The sequence below is a fragment of the Papio anubis genome, chromosome 10 (genome assembly GCF_008728515.1).
Source record: "Papio anubis isolate 15944 chromosome 10, Panubis1.0, whole genome shotgun sequence".
Lineage (NCBI taxonomy): Eukaryota > Metazoa > Chordata > Mammalia > Primates > Cercopithecidae > Papio > Papio anubis.
The window spans coordinates 43,826,536-43,853,941 of record NC_044985.1 but is presented as its reverse complement, the minus strand read 5'-3'; the positions used below and the strand labels follow the sequence as shown (position 1 = coordinate 43,853,941).

Here is a 27,406-nt window from a genome sequence, read left to right as displayed (position 1 = left end):
TGACACTTGGTGTTGTCAGTTTTTTAAATTTTAGCCATTCTAATAGGTGTGGGGTAGCATCTCATTGTAGCTTTGATTTGCATCTCCTTAATGATGATGTTGAACATCTTTTCTTGTGTTTATTTGCCATTTTTGTTTCTTATTTCGTGAAGTTTCTTTTCAAATCTTTTGCCCATTTGTTTAAGATTAGACTGTCTTTCCAATATTGTGTGGTAAGAGTACTTTTTATATGCTGGATACAAGTTTTTGTCAAATATATTTTGCAAAAAAATGTATATTTTTGTCAAAAATATTCTCTCCCAGTGTATGGCTTGTATTTTAATTTTTCTGGCAATACCTTTGGTCAAGCAAAAGTTTGTAATTTTGATGAAGTTCAGCTTATTAATTTTTAATTTTATGATTACTGTATTTTATGTCTTAAGAAATTTTTGCTTACCGAAAAGGTCACAAAGACTTCTGCTGTATTTTCTTCTAGAAACTTTACAGTTAACGTGCTTACATTTAGGCTTCTGATCTCGAATTAGCTTTTGTATTTGGAATGAGAAAAAAGGTCTAGGTTCATCTTTTGTTTCCATAGAGATATCTAGTTGTTCAAGCAGTATTTGTTACACAAGATTTTCTTTTCCACATTGAGTTATCTTAATGTCTTTGTGGACAAGCAGTTGACCATGTATGTGTGAGGCTAATTCTGGACACTATTCTGTTTCATTGATCCATTGCATATACCCATGTAACCACTAATGCCTCACTACCTCCCTTATTGTAGCTTTATAGAAAGTCTTGAAATCAGGACCATAAGTCCTCCAACTTTGTATTTTCATTTTGTTTATCCTAGATCCTTTGCATTTCCGTATAAATTTTAGAATCATCTTGTCAATTTCTTTAAAAAATATGCTGAGATTTTTATTGAGACAACATTGAAACCATAGATCAATTGTGGGGATATTGAGCAGCTTACACACATCGAATTTTCCAATCATTTTATATGACATATATCTTCATTTATTCAGACCTTGTTTAATTTCTCAGAGCAATGTTTTGTCATTTTCAGGGTAGATATCTTGCACATGTTTTGTTTTATTTATTTCTAGGGACATTTAAAATTTTTTATTTTCAAATTCTTTGTGGATAACATGTAGAAATGCAATTGATTTTGCATATTCACTTTGTATCCTGCAAACTTCATGAATTTTCTCATTAGTTCTAGTGTGATTTTTATAGATTCCTTAGAATTTTCTGTGTATATGATCATGTCATCTATGAATAACAACTTCTTTTTCCTCCAATATCTATGCTTCTTCTTTCTTATTTCTTAACCTTAATGCACCAACTTGGGTCTCCAGTACCCTTTTAAATAGATATAGTAGGAGAGGACAATCTAGTCATGTTTATGATCTTAGGGAGAAAGGATCAGTGTTTTACCATTAGGTATGTTGTTAGCTAGTGTTTTTTCATTTTCTTTCATCAGATCAAGGAAATTATCTTCTATTCCTTGCTTGGTACGTTTTTTTTTAAAAAAAAATTATAAATGGTTGTTAAATTTTATTTCCCCAACTTAAGAAGTTTTTGCCAGAAATTTTACTCAACACCTTAGACTTGCATCTCATTGGCTGGCATTTAGTTACATGACCACAGTTAACTATAAAGGAAGCACATTGCTAGTTGCTCCTCCAAAATCAGCATTCTGTTATTAGGGAAGAAAGAAAGATGGATACAAGGTGGCATCTACGAGCAGTTCCTGCAACACTGAATACATAGATTTCTATAAAGAGTTATAAAGACTTATACCCTCAAAAATGCTGTATAATAAAAAGTAAGGTATGATTATTGTTATTCATTGCTTGATTCACTTGTAAAGGGAAATAAGCTTGGTGCTAACAACCTCTTAACTATCTAACATAAAAGTATTGCTAATGGTTTTGGCCCCATTTTTAAAATCAGAGAATATTATTCTTGAATACAATTTGTATTTAGTTCTTTGGTATACTGTGTGTCTTGCCCCTACAATAAGCTTTCATAGAGAGTTTAGTAGGGCAATTCCATCTAGAATTACAAAGTGCCACCTCTGCCCCAGAGTGTATATTTAAAATCATTCCTCATGTCACAGATCAGGTACGATGTAGCAACATGCAGTACAATAATAATCATAGGAACCAATGAGTGTGGAATGTTACCAGAGAAAATAACTAAAATTAACAAGGTTGGATGGCTCAGCTAAACTGGCAGCCCAGCATCTTGAACTAACAATGAGACCCTGTCCTTAATCGGGCTTCAAGTAAATGAAAGCAGTTTGGCTCTTTATTTACCTCTGACTGCACTTTATTCATGCATTTATTTATTTATTCATTTGTTCAACAAAATTTACTGAGTTCCAACTATGTACCAAGCAATGTGCTAGGCATCAGTATTTTTGGAAGAAAAAGACCTAGTCCCAGTTCTCAAGTAGCTGAAATCCTTTGGGGAAGCAGGTACATGATATCGCATGGTGATTAAGCACAAGGGCTTTGGAGTCAGCCCTGGATTCAGTCTTGATTCATACATTCACAAATAATGTGACCTTGGGTGAATCATTTCATTTCTCAAGTCTTCAGTGTTTTCGCTGTAAGTCTAGAATAATAATGCCAATCACAAAGAGTGGTTTTAAGAATTGAATGAGTTGGCCCGGCGTGCTGGCTCACGCCTGCAATCCCAGTGCTTTGGGAGGCCGAGGTGGGTGAATCATGAGGTCAGGAGTTTGAGATCAGCCTGGACAACATGGTAAAACCCTTTTTCTACTAAAAATACAAAAAAATTAGCCGGGCATGGGAGCACGCGCCTGTAATCCCAGCTACTTAGGAGGCTGAGGCAGGAGAATCGCTTAAACCTGGGAGGCAGAGGTTGCAGTGAGCCGAGACTGCGCCACAGTACTCCAGTCTAAGTGACAGAGTAAGACTACATCTCAAAAAAAAAAAAAAAAGAAAGAAAGAATTGAATGAGTTAACGAATGAAAGCATTTGGCATTGGGCCTGACCATGATACATTCTCAAAAAATAGGAGGTGCTATTAACAACAACAGGGTGTGATTAGGGGGAGACCAGAGCACTGTAGGAGGGGGCAAAAAGTGGAGACCTGTAGGAGAATCATATATTTGATCCCTTAAAAGGTTCAATATATCCTATTTTCTGAAGATTATTATTATTGGCAAAATTTACCACTAAGGTTATAAATAGCAAGTTCTTTTTGTGGCAAAATTATAGGTTTTCCATTTCCATTATAGTCCTAACTCTCTCAGTTTCTCTGTCTAGATAGTATCCCTTCATACACACATACATACATATACATGTCAAGATAAAAAAATCAGTCTTCTGATCAAACTAAACCTTATAATTGTAGAATAAAATGTTCTTAGTAGGAAGGCAATTAGAGGTAAAAGGAAAGAGCGTAGAATTTTTCAGACCTGGGTTACAATCCTAACTTGGGATAAACAATTACTCTCTTTGAGCTCAGTCTCATCATTTATAAATGGGAATAATAATATTGACCTCCTAGAGTAATTGTGAGAACTGAATGAACTCAGAACAAAACAGACATTCAAAACAAATGTTAATTTTTGCTTCCTCTCATTACCACTTACTAATTTATCTCTAGTTATTTTAATCTAGTAGTCCTCAGACTTTTAGATCTCAGGACTCCCTTAGACTCTAAAAAATTAAGAGTCCCAAGAGCTTTAGTTTATGTGGGTTATATATACCCATAATCATCATACTAGAAAGTAAAACAGAAATGTCTTAAAATAATTATCTATTGATTTATTTAATAATTATAATAAGAAACCCACTGCATATTACTGTAATATGTTTTTATGAAAAATAACTGTATTTTCTGAAACAAAACAAAAATTAACAGGCCTTCTGCTCTAAAATGGAGCAGCACTGTTTTATATATTTGGAAATCTCTTTAAACATCTGGTTTAATGGAAGACAACTGGATTCTCTATCTGCTTCTGCATTTAATCTTTTGCCTTTTTCAAAAATTGAATTCCATGAAGAAAGTCAAACCTCATATAAACATGTAGTTGGAAAAGGAAGAAGCATGTAATCACTTTTTTCAATGCCTGTGGACATTCTTCTTCGATATTACCTTCAAACTAGATAACAGGTGATAGTAGATAACAGGTAAAACTAGATAACAGGTGAAAGTAGTTTCAACGAGGAATCTGAAACATCAGTGAATGTTTCATGTTGTTAATCTGAAAAGCCATTGGTCTCTTTTCATTTTGAATGGCTTTTTAAAACCAGTGTATGATTTTGTAATATGATGCTTTGTTCTTTGTAAAATATTGATTCAGTGAGCTATGCAGACCTTACAGATTTCATGATACAATATCAAAAAAATCACATTTGTTAATATCACTACCATTTTCATCAGACAAATCTTAAAGTATTGGGAAGTATTGATTTTTCTATTTTATTATTATTATTATACTTTAAGTTCTGAGATACATGTGCAGAATGTACAGGTTTGTTACATAGTTATACACTTGCCATGGTGGTTTGCTGCACCCATCAACCCATCATCTATGTTCGGTATTTCTCCTAGTGCTATCCCTCCCCCTAGCCTCCCACCTCCCAACAGGCCCTGGTGTGTGATGTTACCCTCCCTGTGCCCATGTGTTCTCATTGTTCAACTCCCACTTATGAGTGAGAACATGCTGTTTGGTTTTCTGTTCTTGTGTGTGTTTGCTGAGTATGATGGTTTGAGCTTCATCCATGTCCCTGCAAAGGGCAAGAACTTATCCTTTTTTATGGCTGTACAGTATTCCATGGTGTATATGTGCCACATTTTCTTTATCCGGTCTACCATTGATGGACATTTGGGTTGTTTCCAAGCGTTTGCTATTTTGAACAGTGCCACAATAAACATACGTGTGCATGTGTCTTTATAGTAGAATGATTTATAATCCTTTGGGTATATACCCAGTAATGGGATTGCTAAGTCAAATGGTATTTCTGGTTCTAGATCCTTGAGGAATAGCCACACTGTCTTCCACAATGATTGAACTAATTTACACTCCTACCAACAGTGTAAAAGCATTTCTATTTCTCCACATCCTCTGCAGCGTCTATTGTTTCCTGACTTTTTAATGATTGCCATTCTAACTGGCGTGAGATAGTATCTCATTGTGGTTTTGCTTTGCATTTCTCTAATGACCAGTGATGATGAGCTTTTTTCCATGTTTCTTGGCCACATAAATGTCTTCTTTTGAGAAGTGTCTGTTCATATCCTTTGCCCACTTTTTGATGGGATTTTTGTTGTTGTTGTTGTTTGTTTTTTGTTTTTTATAAATTTGTTTAAGTTATTTGTAGATTCTGGATATTAGCCCTTTGTCAGATGGATAGATTGCAGAAATTTTCTCCCATTCTGTAGGTTTCCTGTTCACTCTGATGATAGTTTCTTTTGTTGTGCAGAAGCTCTTTAGTTTAATTAGATCCCATTTGTCAATTTTGACTTTTATTGCTTTTAGTGTTTTAGTCATGAAGTATTTGCCCATGCCTATATCCTGAATGGTATTACCTAGATTTTCTTCTCGGGTTTTTATGGTTTTAGGTCTTATGTTTATGTCTTTAATCCATCTTGAGTTAATTTTTGTATAAGGTGTAAGGAAGGTGTCCAGTTTCAGTTTTTTGCATATGGCTAGCCAGTTTTTCCAACACCATTTATTAAGTAGGGAATCCTTTCCCCATTGCTTGATTTGTCAAAGATCAGATGGTTGTAGATGTGTGACATTATTTCTGAGGTCTCTGTTCTGTTCCATTGGTCTGTATATCTGTTTTGGTACCAGTACCATGCTGTTTTGGTTACTGTAGCTTTGTAGTATAGTTTGAAGTCAGGTGGCATGATGCCTCCAGCTTTGTTCTTTTGCTTAAAATTGTCTTGGCTATACAGGCTCCTTTTTGATTCCATATGAAATTTAAAGTAGTTTTTTCTAAATCTGTGAAGAAAGTCAATGGTAGCTTGATGGGGATAGCATTGAATCTATAAATTACTTTGACCAGTATGGCTATATTCACGATATTGTTTCTTCATATCCACTAGCATGAAATGTGTTTCCATTTGTTTTTGTCCTCTCTTATTCCTTGAGCAGTGGTTTGTAATTCTTGAAAAGGTCCTTCACATCCATTGTAAGTTGGATTCCTAGGTATTTTATTCTCTTTGTAGCAATTATGAATGGGAGTTCACTCATGATTTGGCTCTCTGTCTGTTAGTGGTGTATAGGAATGCTTGTGATTTTTGCACATTGATTTTGTATCCTGAGACTTTGCTGAAGTTGTTTATCAGCTTAAAGAGATTTTGGGCTGAGATGATGGAGTTTTCTAAATATACAATCTTGTCATCTGCAAACAGAGACAATTTGACTTCCTCCCTTTCTATTTGAATACGCTTTATTTCTTTCTCTTGCCTGATTGCCCTGGCCAGAACTTCGAATACCATGTTGAATAGAAGTGGTGAAAGAGGGCATTCTTGTCTTGTGCCGGTTTTCAAAGGGAATACTTCCAGCTTTTGCCCATTCAGTATGATATTGGCTTTTGGTTTGTCATGAATAGCTCTTATTATTTTCAGACATGTTCCATCAATACTAAGTTTATTGAGAGTTTTTAGCATGAAGGGGTGTTGAATTTTGTTGAGGGCCTTTTCTGCATCTATTGAGATAATCATGTGATTTTTGTCTTTGGTTCTGTTTATGTGATGGATTATGTTTATTGATTTGCATATGTTGAACCAGCCTTGCATCACAGGGATGAGGCACACTTGATCGTGGTGGATAAGCTTTCTGATGTGCTGCTGGATTCGGTTTGCCAGTATTTTCTTGAGGATTTTCACATCAATGTTCATCGGGGGTATTGGCCTGAAATTTTCTTTTTTTGTTGTGTCTCTACCAGGCTTTTGTATTAGGATGATGCTGGCCTCATAAAATGAGTTAGAGAGGATTCCCTCTTTTTCTATTGTTTGGAATAGTTTCAAAAGGAATGGTACCAGCTCCTATTTGTACCTCTGGTAGAATTTGGCTGTGAATACATCTGGTCCTGGGCATTTTTTTGGTTGGTAGGCTATTAATTACTATCTCAATTTCAGAACTTGTTATTAGTTGATTTAGGTATTCAACTTCTTCCTGATTTAGTCTTGGGATGGTGTATGTGTCCAGGAATTTATCCATTTCTTCTAGATTTTCTAGTTTATTTGCATAGAGGTATTTATAGTATTCACTGACGGTACTTTGTATTTCTGTAAGATCAGTGGTGATGCCCCATTTATCATGTTTTATTGTGTCTGTTTGATTCTTCTCTCTTTTCTTCTTTATTAGTTTGGCTAGTGGTATATCTATTTTGTTAATCTTTTCAAAAACCTGCTCCTGGATTCACTGATTTTTTTAAAAGGATTTTTGTGTCTCTATCTCCTTCAGTTCTACTCTAATCTTAGTTATTTGTTATCTTCTGCTAGCTTTGGAATTTGTGTGCTCCTGCTTCTCTAGTTCTTTTAATTGTGATGTTAGGGTGTCGATGTTAGATCTTTCCTACTTTCTCCTGTGGATATTTAGTTCTATAAATTTCTCTCTAAACACTGCTTTAGCTGTGTCTCAGAGATTCTAGTACGTTATATCTTTGTTCTCATTGGTTTCAAAGAACTTCTTTATTTCTGCCTTCATTTCATTTTTTACCCAGGAGCATGTTGTTCAGTTTCCATGTAGTTGTGTGATTTTGAGTGAGTTTCTTAATCCTCAGTTCTAATTTGATTGCACTTTGGTATGAGAGACTGTGTGTTATGATTTCAGTCATTTTGCATTTGCTGAGGAGTGTTTTATTTCCAATTATGTGGTCAATTTTAGAATAAGTGCGATTTGGTGCTGAGAAGAATGTATATTCTGTTGATTTTGGGTGGAGAGTCCTGTAGATGTCTACTATGTCTGCTTGGTCCAGAGCTGAGTTCAAGTCCTGAATATCCTTGTTAATTTTCAGTCTCATTGATTTGTCTAATATTGACAATGAGATCTAATATTGATCTCATTGATTTGTCTCATTGATTTGTCTAATAATAGTGGGTGTTAAAATCTCCCACTATTATTGTGTGGGAGTGTAAGTTTCTTTGTAGGTCTCTAAAGACTTGCTTTGTGAATCTGGGTGCTGCTGTATTGAGTGCATATATATTCAGGATAGTTGGCTCTTCTTGTTGCGTTGATCCCTTTACCATTATGTAATGCCCTTCTTTGTCTTTTTTTCTCTTTGTTGGTTTAAAATCTGTTTTAAACCAACTCCTGCTTTTTTTGCTTTCCATTTGTTTGGTAAATCTTCCTCCATCCCTTTATTTTGAGCCCATGTGTGTCTTTGCACGTGACATGCGTCTCCTGAATACACACCAATGGGTCCTGACTGTTTATCCAATTTGCCAGTCTGTGTCTTTTAATTGGGGCATTTAGCCCATTTACATTTAAGGTTAATGTTGTTATGCGTGAATCTGATCCTGCCATTATGATTTTAGCTGGTTATTTTGCCTGTTAGTTGATGCATTTTCTTCATAGTTTCGACAGTCTTTACAATTTGGTATGTTTTCACAGTGGCTGGTACCAGTTTTTCCTTTCCATATTTAGTACTTCCTTCAGGAGCTCTTGTAAGGCAGTCCTGGTGGTGACAAAATCTCTCAGCATTTGCTTGTCTGTAAAGGATTTTATTTCTCCTTCGCTTATGAAGCTCAGTTCGGTTGGATATGAAATTCTGGATTGAAAATTCTTTTCTTTAAGAATGTTGAATATTGGTCCCCACTCTCTTCTGGCTTGTAGGGTTTCTGCAGAGAGATCTGCTGTTAGTCTAATGGGTTTCCCTTTGTGGGTAACCCAACCTTTCTGTCCTGGTTGCCCTTAATATTTTTTCCTTCATTTCAACCTTGGTGAATCTGATGATTATATGTCTTGGGGTTGCTCTTTTGGAGGATTATCTTTGTGGTGTTCTCTGTATTTCCTGAATTTGAATGTTGGTCTGCCTTGCTAAGTTGGGGAAGTTCTCCAGGATAATATCCTTAAGAGTGTTTTCCAACTTGGTTCCATTCTCCCTGTCACTTTCACGTACACCAATCAAACATAGGTTTGGTCTTTTCACATAGTCCCATATTTCTTGGAGGCTTTGTTTGTTCCTTTTCATTCTTTCTTCTCTAATCTTGTCTTCATGCTTTATTTCATTAAGTTGATCTTCAATCTCTGATATCCTTTCTTCCACTTGATCGATTCAGCTTTTGATACTTGCATATGCTTCATGAAGTTCTCGTGCTGTGTTTTTCATCTCCATCAGGTCATTTATGTTCTTCTCTAAACTGGTTATTCTGGTTAGCAATTCCTCTAACCTTTTTCCAAGGTTCTTAGCTTCCTTGCATTGGGTTAGAACATGATCTTTTAGTTCAGAGGAGTTTGTTATTACCCACCTTCTGAAGCCTACTTCTGTCAATTCGTCAAATTCATTCTCCATCCAGTTTTGTTCTCTTGCTGGCAAGGAGTTGTGATCCTTTGGAGGAGAAGAGGCATTCTGGGTTTTGGAATTTTCAGCGTTTTTGCATTGGTTTTTCCTCATCTTCGTGGATTTATTTACGTTTGGTCTTCGATGTTGGTAACCTTCAGATGGGGTTTTTGGGTGGACGTCCTTTTTGTTGATATTGATGCCATTCCTTTCTGTTTATTAGTTTTCCTTCTAACAATCAGGCCCCTCTGCTGCAGGTCTGCTGAAGTCTGCTGGAGGTCCACTCCAGACCCTGTTTGCCTGGGTATCACCAGCGGAGGCTGCAGAACAGCAAAGAATGCTGCCTGTTCCCTCCTTCCTGTGGAAGCTGTGGCCCAGAGGGGCATCTGCCAGATGCCAGCTGGAGTTCTCCTGTATGAGGTGTCTGTTGACCCCTGCTGAAATGTGTCTCCCAGTCAGGAAGCATGGGGGTCAGGGACCCACTTGAGGAGGCAGTCTGTCCTTTAGCAGAGCTGGAGCACTGTGCTGGGAGATCCACTGCTCTCTTCAGAGCTGGCAGGTAGGGACATTTAAGTCTGCTGAAGCTGTGCCCACAGTCGCCCCTTTCCCCAGGTGCTCTGTCCCAGGGAGATGGGAGTTTCATCTAAAAGTCCCTGACTGGGGCTACTGCCTTTCTTTCAAAGATGTCCTGCCCAGAGAGGAGGAATCTAGAGAGGCAGTCTGGCTACAGAGGCTTTGCCCAGCTGCGGTGAGCTCTGCCTAATTCGAAACTTCCTGGTGGCTTTGTTTACATTGTGAGGGGAAATTGCCTACTCAACCCTCAGTAATGGCAGATGCCCCTCCCCCTACCAAGCTCCAGTGTCAGACTCCTGTGCTGGCAGCGAGAATTTCAAGCCAGCAGATCTTAGCTTACTGGGCTCCATGTGGGTAGGATCTGCTGAGCTAGACCGCTTGGCTCCCTGGCTTCAGCCCCCTTTTCGGGGAGTGAACGGTTCTGTCTCGCTGGCATTCCAGGCGCCACTGGGGTATGAACAAAACTCCAGCAGATAACTAGGTGTCTGCCCAAACAGCCACCCAGTTTTGTGCTTGAGAGCCAGGGCCCTGGTGAATAGGCGCCCGAGGGAATCTCCTGGTCTGCGGGTTGCGAAGACTGTGGGAAAAGTGAAGTATCTGGGCTGAAATGCACCATTCCTCATGGCACAGTCCCTCACGGCTTCCCTTGGCTAGGGGAGGGAGTTCCCTGACCACTTGAGCTTTCATGGTGAGGCGACGCCCCACCCTGCTTCGGCTCACCCTTTGTAGGCTGCACCCACTGTCTAACCAGTCCCAATGAGATGAGCTGGGTATCTCAATTGGAAATGCAGAAATCACCTGTCTTCTGCATTGATCTCGCTGCAAGCTGCATACCGGAGCTATTCCTATTTGATCATCTTACCAGCCTTCTCACTACTGTTTTCATATCATCAGTGAAATCTCAACACAGTGAAGAAGGCAAATGACATCTCTGAATCACTATGAAAATAGTTTAATCTGAAGGACCTCTTGCAAGGTCTCAGGGACCCTCATGGGTCTGTGCACCACACTTTAAAAACCACACCAAACCCCCATCACACACAATTTACCTATATAACAAACCCACACAAGTACTTCTAAACATAAAATAAACTTAAATACTAATAAAAATAAAAATCACCTTTTTGCGGGGTGCAGTGGCACATGCCTGTAGTCCCAGAGCCAGAGGATTGCTTGAGTCCAGGAGTTTGAGTCCAGCCTGGGCAACATAGAGAGTCCAAGGCTCTATAAAAAGAAAGAAAACCCACCTCTTTAATCAAATCTTTAATGCTTTATGGGGTAGCTCTTTTATTTTTACTGGATGGAGAGTCACTAAAAATTTTTCTCACCCTGTGAAGAATGCTGAAGTGGTTTACATTTTTTAACAGAATTTCTTTTGCTGTTGTCTAAGATACAGCAACAATAAGTGTTTTCTTCATTTTCATATGCATAAATGAGTTAAATGTGTATTTAAAAGTATTTAATTGCACAAAACTTAAAATTTCTTCCCCTATTAAACATTTTGAAGGATTCTTTTTTTTTTTTTGAGACAGATTTTCACTCTTGATGCCCAGGCTAGAGTACAATGGTGCAATCTTGGCTCACTGCAACCTCCGCCTCCCAGGTTCAAGTGATTCTGCTGCCTCAGCCTCCCAAGTAGCTGGGATTACAGGCATGTGCCACCATGCCCAGCTAATTTTTTTTTTAGTGGAGACAGGGTTTCACCATGTTAGTCTGGCTGGCCTCGAACTCCTGACCTCAAGTAATCCACCTGTCTCTGCCTCCCAAAGTGCTGGGATTACAGGCGTGAACCATCGTGCCTGGCTGAAGGATTTTTTAAACATCATTTGATGTATACTGTGGTGTCTTTTGTTTTGTTTTGAATTTACACCAATAGTGAGTTCATTGTCGTTTTTCAAAAGAGGAAACTGAAGCACAAAATGCTGGAATGGGCTGGGCGTGGTGGCTCACACCTGTAATCCCAGCCCTTGGGAGGCCGATGCGGGCAGATCACCTGAGGTCAAGAGTTTGAGACCAGCCTGGCCAACACGGCGAAACCCTGTCTCTACTAAAAATATAATAATAATAATAATAATAATAATAATAATAATAATAAGCTGGATGTGGTGGTGCATGCCTGTAATCTCAGCTACTTGGGAGGCTAAGGCAGGAGAATCATTTGAACCCAAGAGGCAGAAGTTGCAGTGAGCTGAGATGGCACCACCACATTCCAGCCTGGGCAACAGAATGAGACTCCATCTCCAAAAAAAAAAAAAAAGAAAGAAAAATCCTAGAATGGGCCAGGTGCAGTGGCTCACGCCTGTAATCCCAGTACTTTGGGAGGCTGAGGTGGGCAGATCACAAGGTCAGGAGATTGAGACCATCCTGGCTAACACGGTGAAACCTCATCTCTACTAAAAATACAAAAAATTAGCTGGGCATGGTGGCGGGCACCTGTAGTCCCAGCTTCTCGGGAGGCTGAGGCGGGAGAATGGCATGAACCCAGGAGGGGAACTTGCAGTGAGCTGAGATAGTGCCACTGCACTCCAGTCTGGGCGACAGAGCGAGACTTGGTCTCAAAAAAAAAAAAGAAACGCTAGAATGAATTTCCTCTATGTTCACACACATAAACATATATGAGTATACGGTATATAGTTTCTTATTGCAAACATAATAAGCCTATGTGAAAATACAGACAAAAGTAAGAAATGGAAATCATTTCTAACCTCAGTCAGGAAAAGATGATACTAATGCTTTGGCATATGTAATTATAGTCTTATTCTGTAAATATTTATTTAAAATTTTAACAAAAAAATTGAAGTAGTACTTCTTTATATTGTGTTTCATAATTATTTTGCATTTTAAATGCAAATCTCTTGTTATCTAGGGGCCTCAAAATCAAGTAATTTGGTGAAAGGTGCCTATTTCTTTTAATTGCTAGGCTAAAAAAGTAACAGCAAAATATGAACATCTGTTAGAAAATGAACTCTCACCTGTAATCCCAGCACTTTGGGAGGCGAAGGTGGGCAGATTGCTTGAGCTCAGGAGTCCATGACCAGCTTGGGCAACATGGTGAGACTCTGTCTCTATAAAAAATACAAACATTAGCTGGGTATGGTGGTACCTGTAGTCCCAGCTACATGGGAGGCTCGGGAGGCTGAGGTGGGAAAATTACTTGAGCCCAGTGGCAGAGGTTGCAGTGAGCTGAGATTGTGCCACCACAACCGCATTCCAGACTGTGCGACAGAGGGAGACCCTGTCTCAAAAACAAAAAAAAAAAAAAAAAGAGAGAGAGAGAAAGATAGAGAGAAAAGAAAATGAACTCTGAACAAAACATGGGCAATCTCCAGTCAAAATTCCCTGGCGTGCGCCATCTCTGATACTCTGTTTTCCTTTAGCTCTCCTATCACATGAATTTCTTTAGTGAGTTAAATTAAAATTTCATTCCACTTTCCGAAGGCACAGAGTTCTAGTAAAATCTACATAGCAGATAATTCTAACCAACAAAGATGCAAATCTCTCACAAAAAGATCGGACTGCTACTTCTGTGGATCTGGAAGATGCTCAAATGTCATTTCAGTATGGTATGAACCAGTAGCCCCAAATAATAGATTAAATAATTTCCAAGAATAGTTAGGTCCCAGGCACAACGGTGTACCTAACATGATTACATACTTTTTATCTCATATGATCGTCATGGCAACTTTGTGGAATAGGTATTATAATCATTCCCATTTTATGGAGGAGGACACTGAGGCCAGTGGTGTTGAATACAGTGATGCTGTATTCTTTGCCAAGTTGAATAACTTGCCCAAATATAGATAACTGGCCAGGCACAGTGGCGCACACCTGTACTCGTGACACTTTGGGAGGCCGAGGTGGGTGCATCACTTAAGGTCAGGAGCTCGAGACCAGCCTGGCCAACATGGTAAAAACTCCATCTCTACTAAAAATACAAAACTTAGCTGGGTGTGGTGGTGGGTGCCTGTAATCCCAGCTACTCAGGAGGCTAAGGCAGGAGAATGGCTTGAACCTAGAGGCGGAGGTTGTAGTGAGCCGAGCCGAGATCATGCCACTGTACTCCAGCCTGAGCAACAGAGTGAGACTCCATCTCCAAAAAAAAAAAAAAAAAAAAAAAAGATAGATAGATAACTGTTCACTCTTTTTATTCTAAATCCAATGTATTTTCTACCAGCCATAGCTATTTGAAGTGCTATAAGGGCAATTAAGACAAAGGCTGCATTATTGTCATTTAACAAGTTAAATATTTTGAAAAAAATCAGGCTCCTTCCTCATATCACACTTTAAAAATGCATCTTATATTTGAAGGTGGGAAGAAGTTTGTCTGCACCAAAAGTTTTAAGATATATATCCAAAAACATCATGAACAAAATTAAAAGACAAACTACAAAGAAAAAAGGTTAGTATTTTAAAGAAGGTTCTTAAAATTAAATTAGAACAAGAAATTTAGCAAGGGATATCAGCTAGCAATTACCAAAAGAAGAAATACACAGTGTTAATAAGTAGAAACAAGCACTCAATCTTAGTAATAATAAAATGAAAATTAAAACTAACAAATACCATTTTTTGCTAATCAACTAGTATAGTTTAAAAAAAAAAATGATGCCATGCCATACACTAATACCACAGAAGGCAATGGATACAAACTTTTTGGAACAGTTTGCTAATATGAGTCAAGAGATAACCCAGGAATTCACAATCAAAAAATTTATTTTAAGCAAGGATATGAAATAGTTTGTAAATATGTATGTAGAAGGATCACCATATTATTTAATTACAAAAATGTTCAAAATAAATGCTCAGCAATAGAAAGATGATCAAATAAACTATGATTCATCTCACAACAATTACAATTTATGTTTTTGATTCTTTTCTTTACACTTTCATGTAAAACCCCAGTTTTCTTCAATGAACCTGCCTTATTATTTTAATCAGGAAAAAACATTATTCTAGAGATATCATGAGCCAAATCCATTATCTGTACTTAGGTCTGTTCTAGACTGTGTGAAGTGATTTATTTAAGAAATGACACTCATGTTTATTATGCATTAACTCTGAAAAGCTCATCGTGCTGTATTCTTTGCCTATGTGATCTCATTCAAGTCTCATGACAACCCTGCTAGGTAGATACAGTCTGTGGTCAGCACTTTAGAGTTTCAGTGAAACCTGATGAACAATATTAAAAATAAGAGAATAAGGTTGCCTTCTGAGAGTTAAAGTTAAACATAATAATTAGGAAAGGAAATATAAAAATTACCTGAAAGCGACAGACTGGCCCCTGGACCCCATAGACTACATGTCTTGATGCAGCTGAAAGGATAGACAGGCCTAGTGGGCTAGGGCAGGGCAGAGAAGGGGATATCACAGAGGCCGGTGTGGGCCACATCCATCCAAGAGCCTCAGCCAACACACTTCCAGAGCTTCCAGTCCCTTTGGTTGCGAGAGCTTTTCAAATTTGTGTTAGCTGAGGAAGCGGACTACAGATGGGGGAGGGGTCAGATGTGACCAAGAGCATCCATTCTGGGGTGGTTGCCTTGGGCCATCTTGGACTGTGCCGTTCAGTGCTGGGGTCCTCCAGTTCCCCTTGTTCTGAAGCCTGGGGATACATCCAAACCTCACCTGCTTTCAAGGAAAGTCTACTGATAGGAAGAAAATGATGGTACTCACAGGCACCAGCATTCTGGTCCCAGTGAGAGCATCCTTACTCAGTGTGAAAGAATCCATGATCACTCTGATCTATCTGTACACACAGTTAATTCTCATTATTCATGGTAGTTATGTTCCATAAACTTGCCCCTAGCAATGAATTATCGAATATTGAATCATTGCTCCCAAGGAAAATGTAGGGTTAGGTTCCTGTGAGACTCTGGCTATCACATTTTCATCAACAAATCACTACACAACCTTATTTTATGTGTGCTTCTGTTTAAAGATGCTGTATGTAATAGATCTCATTGAATTATAAACATTGAACTCCATACAAAGGCACTGTAACTCATGTCTGAATGAAGTTTGTCTCACACAGCTTATTTTCTCCATGAGACACATCGCAGCCTTCTTACACTTAGGAACACTAAACAGCATTTCAACATTATGCTTGGGGGCTATTTTAAACAGTGAAACCATCCATGAAAAGCATAAAAATGCAAGAAAGGTAGCACCAAGTAGACAGTGAAAAAGACACTGACTTAGAGTTGGAGGCCTGAAATAAGAAGGCAGGGCACCACTGTGTTTGATTCCAGTTGGGAATGTGCACATAGGGAGATGCTTTGTTTTGGGTTTTCTTGTTTTGTTTTGTTTTGTTTTGTTTTGCCTGTCTACACATGTCCACAAATGATTCAGAAAACTCTGCAAGTATTAATTAGGGAGTTACAAATAAATTTTAGCAAGTAGGTGAATTCACAAATATAGAATCTGTGAATAATGAAGATCAACTGTATACCTCAGGCAGATTAACTTGATGAACTGAAGCCTAACATTGAAAAATGCACCTTCTCGTGCTGACAAAGTAGTCTACTGGACCTGCAGAGCCAAGGCCCAGGCCCCACATGTGCCCATATTAAGAATCAACCAGTTCTTCCCCAGGCAGCACATCATTCCCTCACCAGGGGCTATGCCTTTTTGTCTCTTTGCACTTCTACACCAATGATTCTCAAACTTTAGCATGCATCCAGGCTTGGTACAACACAGGCCACTAAGCCCACCCTCAGCATAACTAACTCAGCAGGTCTTGGGTAGTAGTTCAGATTTTGCATTTCTAACAATTTGCCAAGTGATGCTCATGATGCTGGTCTAGGGACTTCAGTTGGAGAACCTCTCCTCTATATGATTATCCTCATTTTAAAATCCAAAGCTCAGGAGTGTTGAGTAACTTGCCCAAAGTTTCATGCACAGCTAGAAACTTGCTTTCAAAATAAGATGTGGCTGAACTCATGATCAGCCCTTTGTGTTCTACTGTAATATCTTTGGTGCAGATTTCATCATAATGTTGTACTTTAAGTAGTGGTTTTATTTCTAGGCTGGCCTATTCAATCCCAGTAGAGTTGGACTCTCAAACCAAGAATGCTACTACAATTGTTGGGCCCTTGGCAGGCAGACCTGGGAGTACAGGAGGGAGCAGAGAAAAAAGAAGACAGGTTCCTCTCTTGTCTTGCTACAGGGTGATTCATACTTGATGACAGCCTGAGATATTAGAATACAAAGGAATTGTCATTGTATAAACTTAGTGGTGAATTTTGGTTGGGAGCCCATAGAAGGTAGTGATTACACACACACACACACACACACACAGAGGAGTCTGATCACCTGATTATCTGTTATCTGAGTTTGAGCCAGTGCAGGACACACAATAAGCTCTAAATAAGTGTTAGCTAATATGGTCAACATAGAAAGGGTGGGGGATGATGTCAACAACCTTAACAGTGAGATTCATAGCTGAGTTACAGAGTCAGGCCCTTTAGAAAAACTAATCTTCATTTAAGAGAATGTTGCTAAGCTATCAGATCCATTACATTTCATCAATAATATTTTTGCATCTTACTTTTGCAGTAGTATTCCATACTTCTGTTTACCTACATTTGGATTCAAGCACATTTTGCCATTGACAAATGATGCTGAAAGATTCAATGAAATTGTGAAGAATCAGAAAATTTCTGCTAATATCGACACACCCGAAGGTGGATTTGATGCAATTATGCAAGCTGCTGTGTGTAAGGTATGCTGAAGGGAGTGCTGTTTCACTCTGTTAACATAAAGTTCATCTCTTATTAACAATTCTACTTCAAAAAGATTAACTAATTTCCTTTCCTTTGATCTCTAAATTTCTAGATTTTGTATTTTTCTTAAAATACACAATTTTTGCCAAATGTTTAATTAAATCATGTTGAAATGGGGACTGTTCTTTATGCCTATGATGAATAATCTAAAAACATTGTGTTGGGAAAATTTAGTTGAAACAATAGCTATGCATGATTAATTTTCAAAGATCAAGATCAGATTAGTTTTTGGATTAATCATGGTAAAAAAAATCAAGAGTAGAACATTTATTTTAAGAAGTTAAAATGCTCTGAATCAGTATATGTCCATACATATGACTACATAGCTATTGTTTTGAACCAACAAAGTAAGCTTTGGAAGTGTGCTGTCTCTACAACATCACAGGAACACTGCTTCTCCGTTACTATCTGACAAATATCCACAAGAATGATTCCCTTGTCTTTAGGCAAGAGCCCTTCATGGAAAATATCAGGAAATAAACAAGGCTGAAGCTCCTAGAAAGTGGGAGGACTAGGGAATTAGAGGAGGAAGGAAAGGAGTAAGGTGGGATGGAACAGCCAGGATGCATTTTTACCCAATTGGTTCCTGAACTAGTATTAATTAAAGGGGAGGGCTTTACTAAACACCAACAACAGACAATTTTAATTAGCAGGACCTTGGGGCCATACTTTCATAAGCAATGCTTATCCTTGTATTAGGTTTATAATTTTTGGATGACATCATTAGAAAGAGAAATATGTGCTTAAATGCTGGGTAACATTTTAATGAAACAGGCTTACTTTGAGCCCCTTTAACATTGCATTTTCATGAGTTTGGCTTCAATTTGGATTTGGGACCATCTATGACCTCCTCTGCTCAATTTTTTGGGGAATTGAAAGCTGGATAGTAAAAATAATTTAACTATGTAAAAGTCAAGATCAACTGAATACTGATTGTAGTGGAGCTATGCTTTTCTGAAGCATAAATCATATGAAAATGTTATCCAGGAAAAAGCAAATGTCACAGAATTTCATGTTTTATTAAAAACATTAATATTATCAATTCACAATAGATAAAAAGGCTAAAATAGACTAGCAATATTATTTTTATAACCTAAATGTGTCCCAGCATAATTGATCCACACTCAATAAATGCTTGCCTCCCTCCAGTATCACACAAATGTTTGTTTCTCACTGTAGGAAAAAATTGGTTGGCGGAATGACTCCCTCCACCTCCTGGTCTTTGTGAGTGATGCTGATTCTCATTTTGGAATGGACAGCAAACTGGCAGGCATCGTCATTCCTAATGATGGGCTCTGTCACTTGGACAGCAAGAATGAATACTCCATGTCAACTGTCTTGGTGTGTAACCTGCACTCTGTACTGTTTTCAGGGCTATAAGTAGGAGAATGAAGCAGCAACTGGTATAATACATGTGAAATAACTCACACTTGGTGAAAGCCATGCACATTTTCTAATTTGAGATTAACACATTGCCCCAGTTCAATTCTCACCATCCTTAGAGGTTCCCACCGGAGCATAGGTGGGCAGTGGGACATGTGGGAAGCTGGATGTGCTATGAATCCCATGATCCCAGAACCTCCCCAACCTCTCAAAAAGCCTGGTGCTGGTGAAGCAATACAGGCAGCTCATTCTGTTCTCAGCCACGGCCTCAGAAAGGAGGGACCCAAACCAGAACAGTAACCATGTAGGATTTGCGGTGAATGATGGTCCCTGAATCATGCCATGCTTTCATGTTCCATGGGTAACAACTAGTCAGGTATGGCTTGGTTGGTGCTTATTAAACTTTGGCTTATTTTTTGTAATTTATAAAATGCTAGTGACATTCAAAGAAAACAACTGACTTTCGTAAAACCAGGAAGAAATTTCAGAGCTCTTTGGACATGCATGATCTTCTCAATAGACCCCTATATATCCAACCGCTTTTCCTGAACAGACCATGAGGCTGCCATGCTTTGCACATGTTATTCCCTCTGCCTGGAATATTCTTCCCTCCTAGCCTGCTGAGAAACTCTTCATTATCCTTGAAAAGCCAGCTCAGTCATTACTGTCCCCAGAGAGCCTTCTTTGACCTCTGGTAGGCTCTGAAGCAATCGTCTTTCCCTTCAGTTGCATATGCAGATGTGTTCTTGCGCATCTCTACGTAGAAATACGTTTTCTTACATCTCTCTTTCTTGCGCAATCCTCAGGGCCAGGCCTGGTTTATTATCTCTGTTTCCTGATAGCACAGTGCCTAGAACACAGTGAGTGCCAACTAATGTATGAAATAGAGGCTAGGTGCATTGGCTCTCGCCTGTAATCCCAGCACTTTGGGAGGCCAAGGCGGGCAGATCACGAGGTCAGGAGATCAAGACCATCCTGGCTAACACTGTGACACCCCGTCTCTACCAAAAAATACAAAAAATTAGCCAGGCACGGTGGCGGGCACCTGTAATCCCAGCTACTCGGGAGACTGAGGCAGGAGAATGACGTGAACCCGGGAGGCGGAGCTTGCAGTGAGCCAAGATCGCACCACAGCACTCCAGCCTGGGAGGCAGAGCAAGACTCTGTCTCAAAAAGAAAGAAAGAAAACAAAGAAATAGATTTGATTTCTGAAGCAGCAATCTGCGATTGTCATATTTTCCCCATTTAACACTTGGGGAAATATGGTACAGAGAATTTAAGTGACTTCTTAGAACAATGCTGTGGAGGTGTAGGTGGGGGAGAAAGAGAGGGGGAGGGGGTGCAAGAGGAGAGAAAGAGGGAGACAGGAACCTAGAATTCTAATGTCAATTGGAAAGCTATTCTCTAAAAACTCTTAACAGTTCATTACTCACTACTATTCCTTGACCTAAATTTCTAAATTTCAACATGAATATTTTCCCCAAACATTTGATCAGTAGTATTCCCCAAATGTGTATATTCTTTAATCACATACTCTGCCTTTTCATATTACAATATCAGTGAGGATAGCCACATGTTGTCTTTTAGTCAGTGAGGGGCAAGAAACTGGAAAATTGATCCCCTTTTCATTACCCTTTTCTTGCAACTTTTCAAAAGCTCCACAAAAACTCCATTTTGAATGAGGCAAGATCATAAAAGCTAACACTACCTATTGCCTAATATGACCTTCTCAGCTAATGAATGTTCAAGTCCTTCTTTCTGAATAAGTTGAAACAAATCCACAGAAGCCAGAGACCATATCTATGCCTGTCTGCAACATAGCCCCCAGGTCCTCTGAGCACTTCCTGTGTACTCAAAACTTGGGCCAGATTCCTCAGGCCAAAAAAATAATACAAGGTGGTTCCTGGCCTTGAACTTACAATATGGTTGTGGGAATTAAACCAACAGATCTGATTTAAATAGAAAACCAGCTTCGCTCACCTACGAAGGGCTATGTGGTGTGATCCTGGCTACACACTATCACAGCAGCTGAGGGGTGTGGTAACATGTGGAGATAAGGAGAGACTGGCACTGGAGGGATTTAGGCATCAGCATAAAGGATTTGTATGCAGTTAAAAAGCAGAGGAAATGGATACAATTTGGTATCTCTATTAATAAAAATCCAAATGTGATGGAAATCACATATGACACAGCAATTTGCAGTTGGGTAATTTACTGCAGTATTTTAGGCAAAACTACACTTTTCTCTCAACTTGAACCCTATGCCTAAAGAAGACTTTAGATGAAAATCCTCCAGTAGTACTGAGAATATGTGAATATTCCATATCAGTGTACAGGAGGGCTTATTTATCAGTGTTCCTCCCTTTGGCTGACTTCTGTCATAATCAACATATTCTTAATTTAATTGTTAGCAGGCTAGTACCTCACTTGAGTTTCCTCTTTGTACATTATTCACATTTAGATTCATATAATGGGCAAATGCACATCATGTTTTCCAAACTTGAAAAGTAAAGTCCATATTCAAATTTAAAAATTAAGCTTCTTTTATTTTTTGTAAAGTACTCATATCACTGAGAATGAACATGCCAATGGAACAGAAGTACAATGTAGTTCTCAATTGTCCTGTGAAAATATTGCAGGATTCCATACAACCAACTTGTGATATTAAAAAGGCAGTCAAACCAAACCCAAGGATTAGTACAGGAATGTCATAGTATGTCATACCTCAGCAACCCTCATTCCACCTCATCCAATTCCAATAGGAGTTTCAGAGCTACAAGAGTCACCTCAGTCATGTATATCATAGTCCAACAGCCCCTCCCTCGACTGTAGCATCCCTAGCCTGCTGGTAAGTGTCACTTAGAAGGAAAAGAAATGTTTCTCTACCCTTGAAAATATGACACACTGTTAGTCTTTAAATAAATTTCAAATGGTCTTCTTAGAAGTGGCAGACCATGATACACCACATCAACAGGAACTGACTCTTAGGACTTGATTGGATTTATAAGATTTAGAAAAAGATTATTAAACCAACTATGTGAATAATGCTAATTGTGTATTTGTTTACTTAGAGTGATAGAGCTATAATGCCTGTGAGCATTGAAATGCCAAACTCAGAAAGATATCTTTGAAATCAATATTCCTTTCTTTATTTACATTATCTTATTGAGATGATGCAAAATTATATATGTTAATTTTAGGAATATCCAACAATTGGACAACTCATTGATAAACTGGTACAAAACAACGTGTTATTGATCTTCGCTGTAACCCAAGAACAAGTTCATTTATATGAGGTAAGCAAAAATATCTTGGGAAATTCCTTCAAGGAGATTATGTGACATGAAACTTTAACATTAACTCTGTGAGTTTAACACATGGGAAGACCATTAGATAATCATTAACACATACCAAATATACTGGGCGTTTGGCTAAGTGGACTCATTTAGTGCTTGCAATTTAAATTGTAAACACCAAGGTGCAGTAGGGCATGGGGAGCAGATAAGGTGGGATGAGAAAGACTGAGTTAAGGAAATGAAACAGGTAGATTGGAGGAGAGTATCAACAAATATAGGACCACCTACCTAAAAGAAAATTTATTCTCTGTCCCCTTGAATTATTTCATCTGATGAGGGAGTTAACAGAGAACAGAGAAAATCTTAAGAGTGGGAGGAGAATTGACTTCACCTTCTTTGGCATTTGCAAATTAGATACTTAGAAAAGACACACACAGAGACACAAGCTATTGAGAAGTGGAAAGTTAAAGGAAAAAAACAAGTTATATGGGGCCAAAAAATAATTTACCCCTTAAACCAGCTGGATTGCAGCTCAAGTGTTTGAATGGAAGCACCAACTGGAAAAAGGGAACGGTTTCATTAGATGAAGTGCTGTCCCCAAACCACTGTGCAAACTGCAAAAAAATACAACATATGCGCATACAAAAGGTTTCTGTGTTTTTTTCCCAGCCTAGGAAAAGTAATATGTCAAACGCCCTGAATTGATTTACTCCTAATCTACAGTTTTACAGAGAAGTAAGGAGTCTTTAGCAGGGGCCCTAAAAATAATGCAGAGAAATTAAATAGTCTGTGCCTTCTGTGCAGAAGCGTCAAATGCTCCTAAATACAGAGTTTGATCTCTCATTCCTTTTGAAAGGACCTCTTAACTTGCTTGGTGACTTCACAGGGCTTCTGAAACTCTCAGATTATGTCACAGAAGGCTTTGATTAAATGCCACTCACTACTAAGGACGGTACAGCCCCATGAAGTTGCATCAGGTTCTGTAGAAAGGATCCAGCAGGAGATGCTATCTTGCATTTTGAATGAGAGGAGGGTATTGTACTCCCAGGTGAGATTGCCTTCTGCTGCAAACCAAGGAAGTTCCTTGCAATCAAGCTCCATACTTGAAGCCTTTGTTCTACACAGAGACCATGTGGGTTCACCTGATCTGGGCATTTTCTTCAGGCTTTTTAGTATGTGATATTTGTTTCCAGTGGTTTTAAGTAGTAGAGTTGCAGTTGAGACTTTTTTTTAAATACCCCCGAATACAATAGTGAGTCTATTCTGCCTTTGATCCTTAAGGCTAGTGTGAGAGGACCCTGGGGGTCACAACACCTTCTCCACAGCAAGGCTCCAGTTTAGGAGTGGGAGAAGGAGTTGCACAGGACTTTTCTTCAAAGGGGAGTCTAGGGAATGCGATTGATGATCATGAACATAGACTTCCATAACTCACTTTGGTAATAGTCTTTAAGACTCACAACTCATTTATACGTCTCCCCAAAACCGCTATTAAAAAGACAGAGGAAGATGAAAAATCACTACATGGCAAAACAGAATCTGTCGGATTTAAGCTAGTTGCATCCATGATTCCCCTGTTGCAAGGGAAATGATCACTTCCGAGGAAAATGCCAGATTAGAGCCTGCCTCTAATGTAACAGCAGGACATCGATTTTGCCTGTCTTCTAATCCCATTATGAGGTGAATTTATGTTCTGTCATGATCTGTGGTCTTTACCATCCAGCCTTCACTAAATTCAAAGGGACATTTTCAGGGGGTCATATGACAGTCCAGGTCAGCCACCCGCTCTATGACTCTGACCATTTCATTGTTTTATTTTTATTTTGATGGGCTCATCATTCCATCTGTATTAGTGGGGGCAGGCAGCAGCCTGGCCTAAAGATAATAACAGCAACAGTGCACGTCCTTGAAGCCTTCACGCAGCATGAAAATGCTGATCTTCCCTTTTATTGATAATGAAAACTGAAAACGGTCCACTAGTGGCTTGTGTTGCCTTTCAATTCACATCTTTTAGGAGTCCTGTGTGTGCAGGAGTCCTGTGCAATTTGATGTTTGGATAACTGTGATATAAGGAACATAGCTACTGAAGAATCACTGAAAAATAAAAACCAGTGATAGAATAAATAAAGCGATTAAGTGGTTAGAGCTCATGAAAATTCCAGAAGGAAAATTATTTGCCCGAGTTACATGTTAAGCATAGTTACTTGCCTGCACAGGCAGCACAGGTTTAGGTTCAACAAAGGCCCTGTCTGCAGAAAATTAAATTTATGTTGCCCACTCATGGAATGCAGGAAAAATGACTGTTTTTTTAGTAATTGTGGTAGGATGCTTTGGACTGCCCAGGTGTGTAGTGTGCCTGTACATTGTTGTAACAGAGATGAAAGGTGAAAAGCATAAAGTAAGCAGTTTTGCCTTTAGTTCAGTATGACTGTAGTGTGCACCCCAGACTCCAGCCAACAGAATATTTTTGAACAAACTTATTATTATGAATAGTTTCCTGTTTGTCCAATTATAGGGTTCAAAAGATAATGATGATAATAGACTGAGCAGTGGGTAGTATATTACATTCTAGAGCTAACTACCATTTTGAATCAGGATTCAATTACCCAAGTTAAAAAAAAGTGTTTATATTTCCTCTGTTATTTTAAAACGTTTACTGTTAATTTTACGATAGATAGTATCAGGCCACTAAACCTTAACTGTCTTATTTGAATAGTTTCTCTTTTCTAGTGAGCTATTGAGATAAAAAGCAATTAAATCAATATTCTTTATGATGTTGTCGAATCTTATTGTTAATCACTGTGGGTTATTTCCAAGGCTTTAAAATATCCTATATCTATTCAAAATACTTACATCTGGCTTGAAAGATGACTTTAGTGAAGTTAATAGCAATAATTATTATATGACCTGGTATTTGTGTGTAATGCTGAAACACAGCAATTAGAAAGTAAACAAGAAGTATACTGGTACTTCCAGTTTACTCACTAACTTCTGTGACCACTGATTAATATCTCTTGGCTATTAGGACAAAGCAATGTTTCTAAAGCCTGAGAGAAGGGGACTACAAGCAGGTTTTTATGCAGCCAAAGGGACCTTTCCTCTGGAGACAAAAACCCCTCAATCATTAGCTCTTTGAGGAGAATAACAGGTCTTACTCATCTGTTTAGGCCAATTCTCGAAGCACAGTAGATTCTCAGTAGCTTTTGTGAAGTGAATTACAAATTGCAATAAAAGCACTTCATCTTTTCTAAAATTGGGTCAAGAGAAAGACTTGGAGTTTTGCATGACAAATACTTGTTAAGATTGAGGAAGCCCATGTGCACAGAGCAAGGGGCGTCACCTGACCATTGCCAGGACCTTCTGCAGCCCTGGCTGTCCCTTCTTCCATCTCTCCCACATTGGACGCAGATGGCAATGAGGAAAGAACACTCTGCCATCAGTCTTAGGACCAACATGTTGGAGAAGCTCGCAGCCTTCTAGCAGGCCATAAAAGGAGCACCCTGAGCAAGTACACACCTGATGACCATTAGATCTATAAACAAACATAAAGAGCAGCCACATATGCCATGAACCTGATGTCCTTGCGTGGCTTGTGGAGATTATCCACCATACGTAAGTTTCCATTTTTCAGGAATCAATAACCCAGCTGTTATTTTACCTCTTCTTTCTTCTACTTGGTTCTTTTGAGCTTTTCATTGCAGCAAGGGAGGAAAAGAGGTAGAGAAAATAGAGAAAGAAAATAAACATTGGACCCCTTTGCTATTTGTTAGCCTGTTCTATTATTGTTTCGTTTTATAATGTTCCTGTTGGAAAGATCAAAGCAATTTTGCTCCAGTGGAAATCTCTTTATCTCTCTGGCCTCAGTTTTTAGAAAATAAAAAGACTGGGTGGGAAGACTTCCAGCCTCAACAGTCAATGACCTTGATTCTGGAGGAGGGAAATTACCATGAATTCCAATGATCTCCACACAAATAACAAAGTTTAATAAGCTGTAATGTAGCTAATTTTAGGGCACAGTCTAGATATTCTTTATCCTATCAATCTCATTCTGTAGTGGATGGAGTATTCCAAACTTATGATTTTAGTAAAAACAAAATCATCTAGGAGTAAAACGACAACTTCTGGATTATAAGACATCTCCATGGAGGTAATAAATTGCTCTTTATTTAAGTGTAATGGAAAGTATTTTCATTTCTCCTTAACTGATAGTATCTGGGAACAAAGACTGAGGAGGGCCAGCTGCCTACACTTTCCTCATTAATGAAAACATGCCTTAGAGAGGGAGGATTTGGAAATAAACCTTATGTCCTCAGATTATCAGTCAGAGTTGTTTGGAGTATTTTCCAAGCTAATTGATAAATCTTAATCATGAAAAATCATCAGTTACTCCTTAGATCACACATAGTACTTTTCTTCTAAAGAACTCAAAGCCTCATAATTGAGAAAGTAAACACAAGAAAGAAAAAGGTACAGGTTTGAAGCAGGACCTTAATGAGATGCCTGATTAAGCCAATACTTGCAGAAATATAAAATGAGATTTTTTTTTTCTTGAGACAGAGTCTCACTCTGTTGCCCAGGCTGGAGTGCAGTGGCATGATCTCAGCTCACTGTACCCTCCACCTCCCAGGTTCAAGTGATTCTCGTGCCTCAGCCTCCCGAGTAGCTAGGATTCCAGATGTGCGCCACCATGCCCAGCTAATTTTTGTATTTTTAGTAGAGACGGGGTTTCGTCATGTTAGTTCACCAAACTGATCTCAAACTCCTGGCCACATGTGAACCACCAACCTCGGCCTCCCAAAGTGCTGGGATTACAGGTGTGAGCCACTGTGCCGGATCTAAAATGTGATTTAAATAATGCAAGGTCTAAATGCTTTGAGATTTACACAACACACAGGATACCTAG

General features: G+C 38.7%; 1 protein-coding gene across 6 annotated transcripts in view; it reads left to right on the top strand.

The window, feature by feature from the left end:
* The window catches only part of ITGB6 (integrin subunit beta 6), a 162,634-nt gene that overhangs the window by 76,985 nt on the left and 58,243 nt on the right, over nucleotides 1–27,406 (top strand). For all 6 annotated transcript variants that reach the window (XM_031651303.1, XM_031651299.1, XM_031651301.1 and 3 more), the window contains 3 exons: nucleotides 17,601–17,766; nucleotides 19,007–19,168; nucleotides 22,411–22,506. In XM_031651303.1, the coding sequence (XP_031507163.1) occupies nucleotides 17,601–17,766; nucleotides 19,007–19,168; nucleotides 22,411–22,506 (424 nt within the window). The remainder of the gene's footprint in view (nucleotides 1–17,600; nucleotides 17,767–19,006; nucleotides 19,169–22,410; nucleotides 22,507–27,406) is intronic.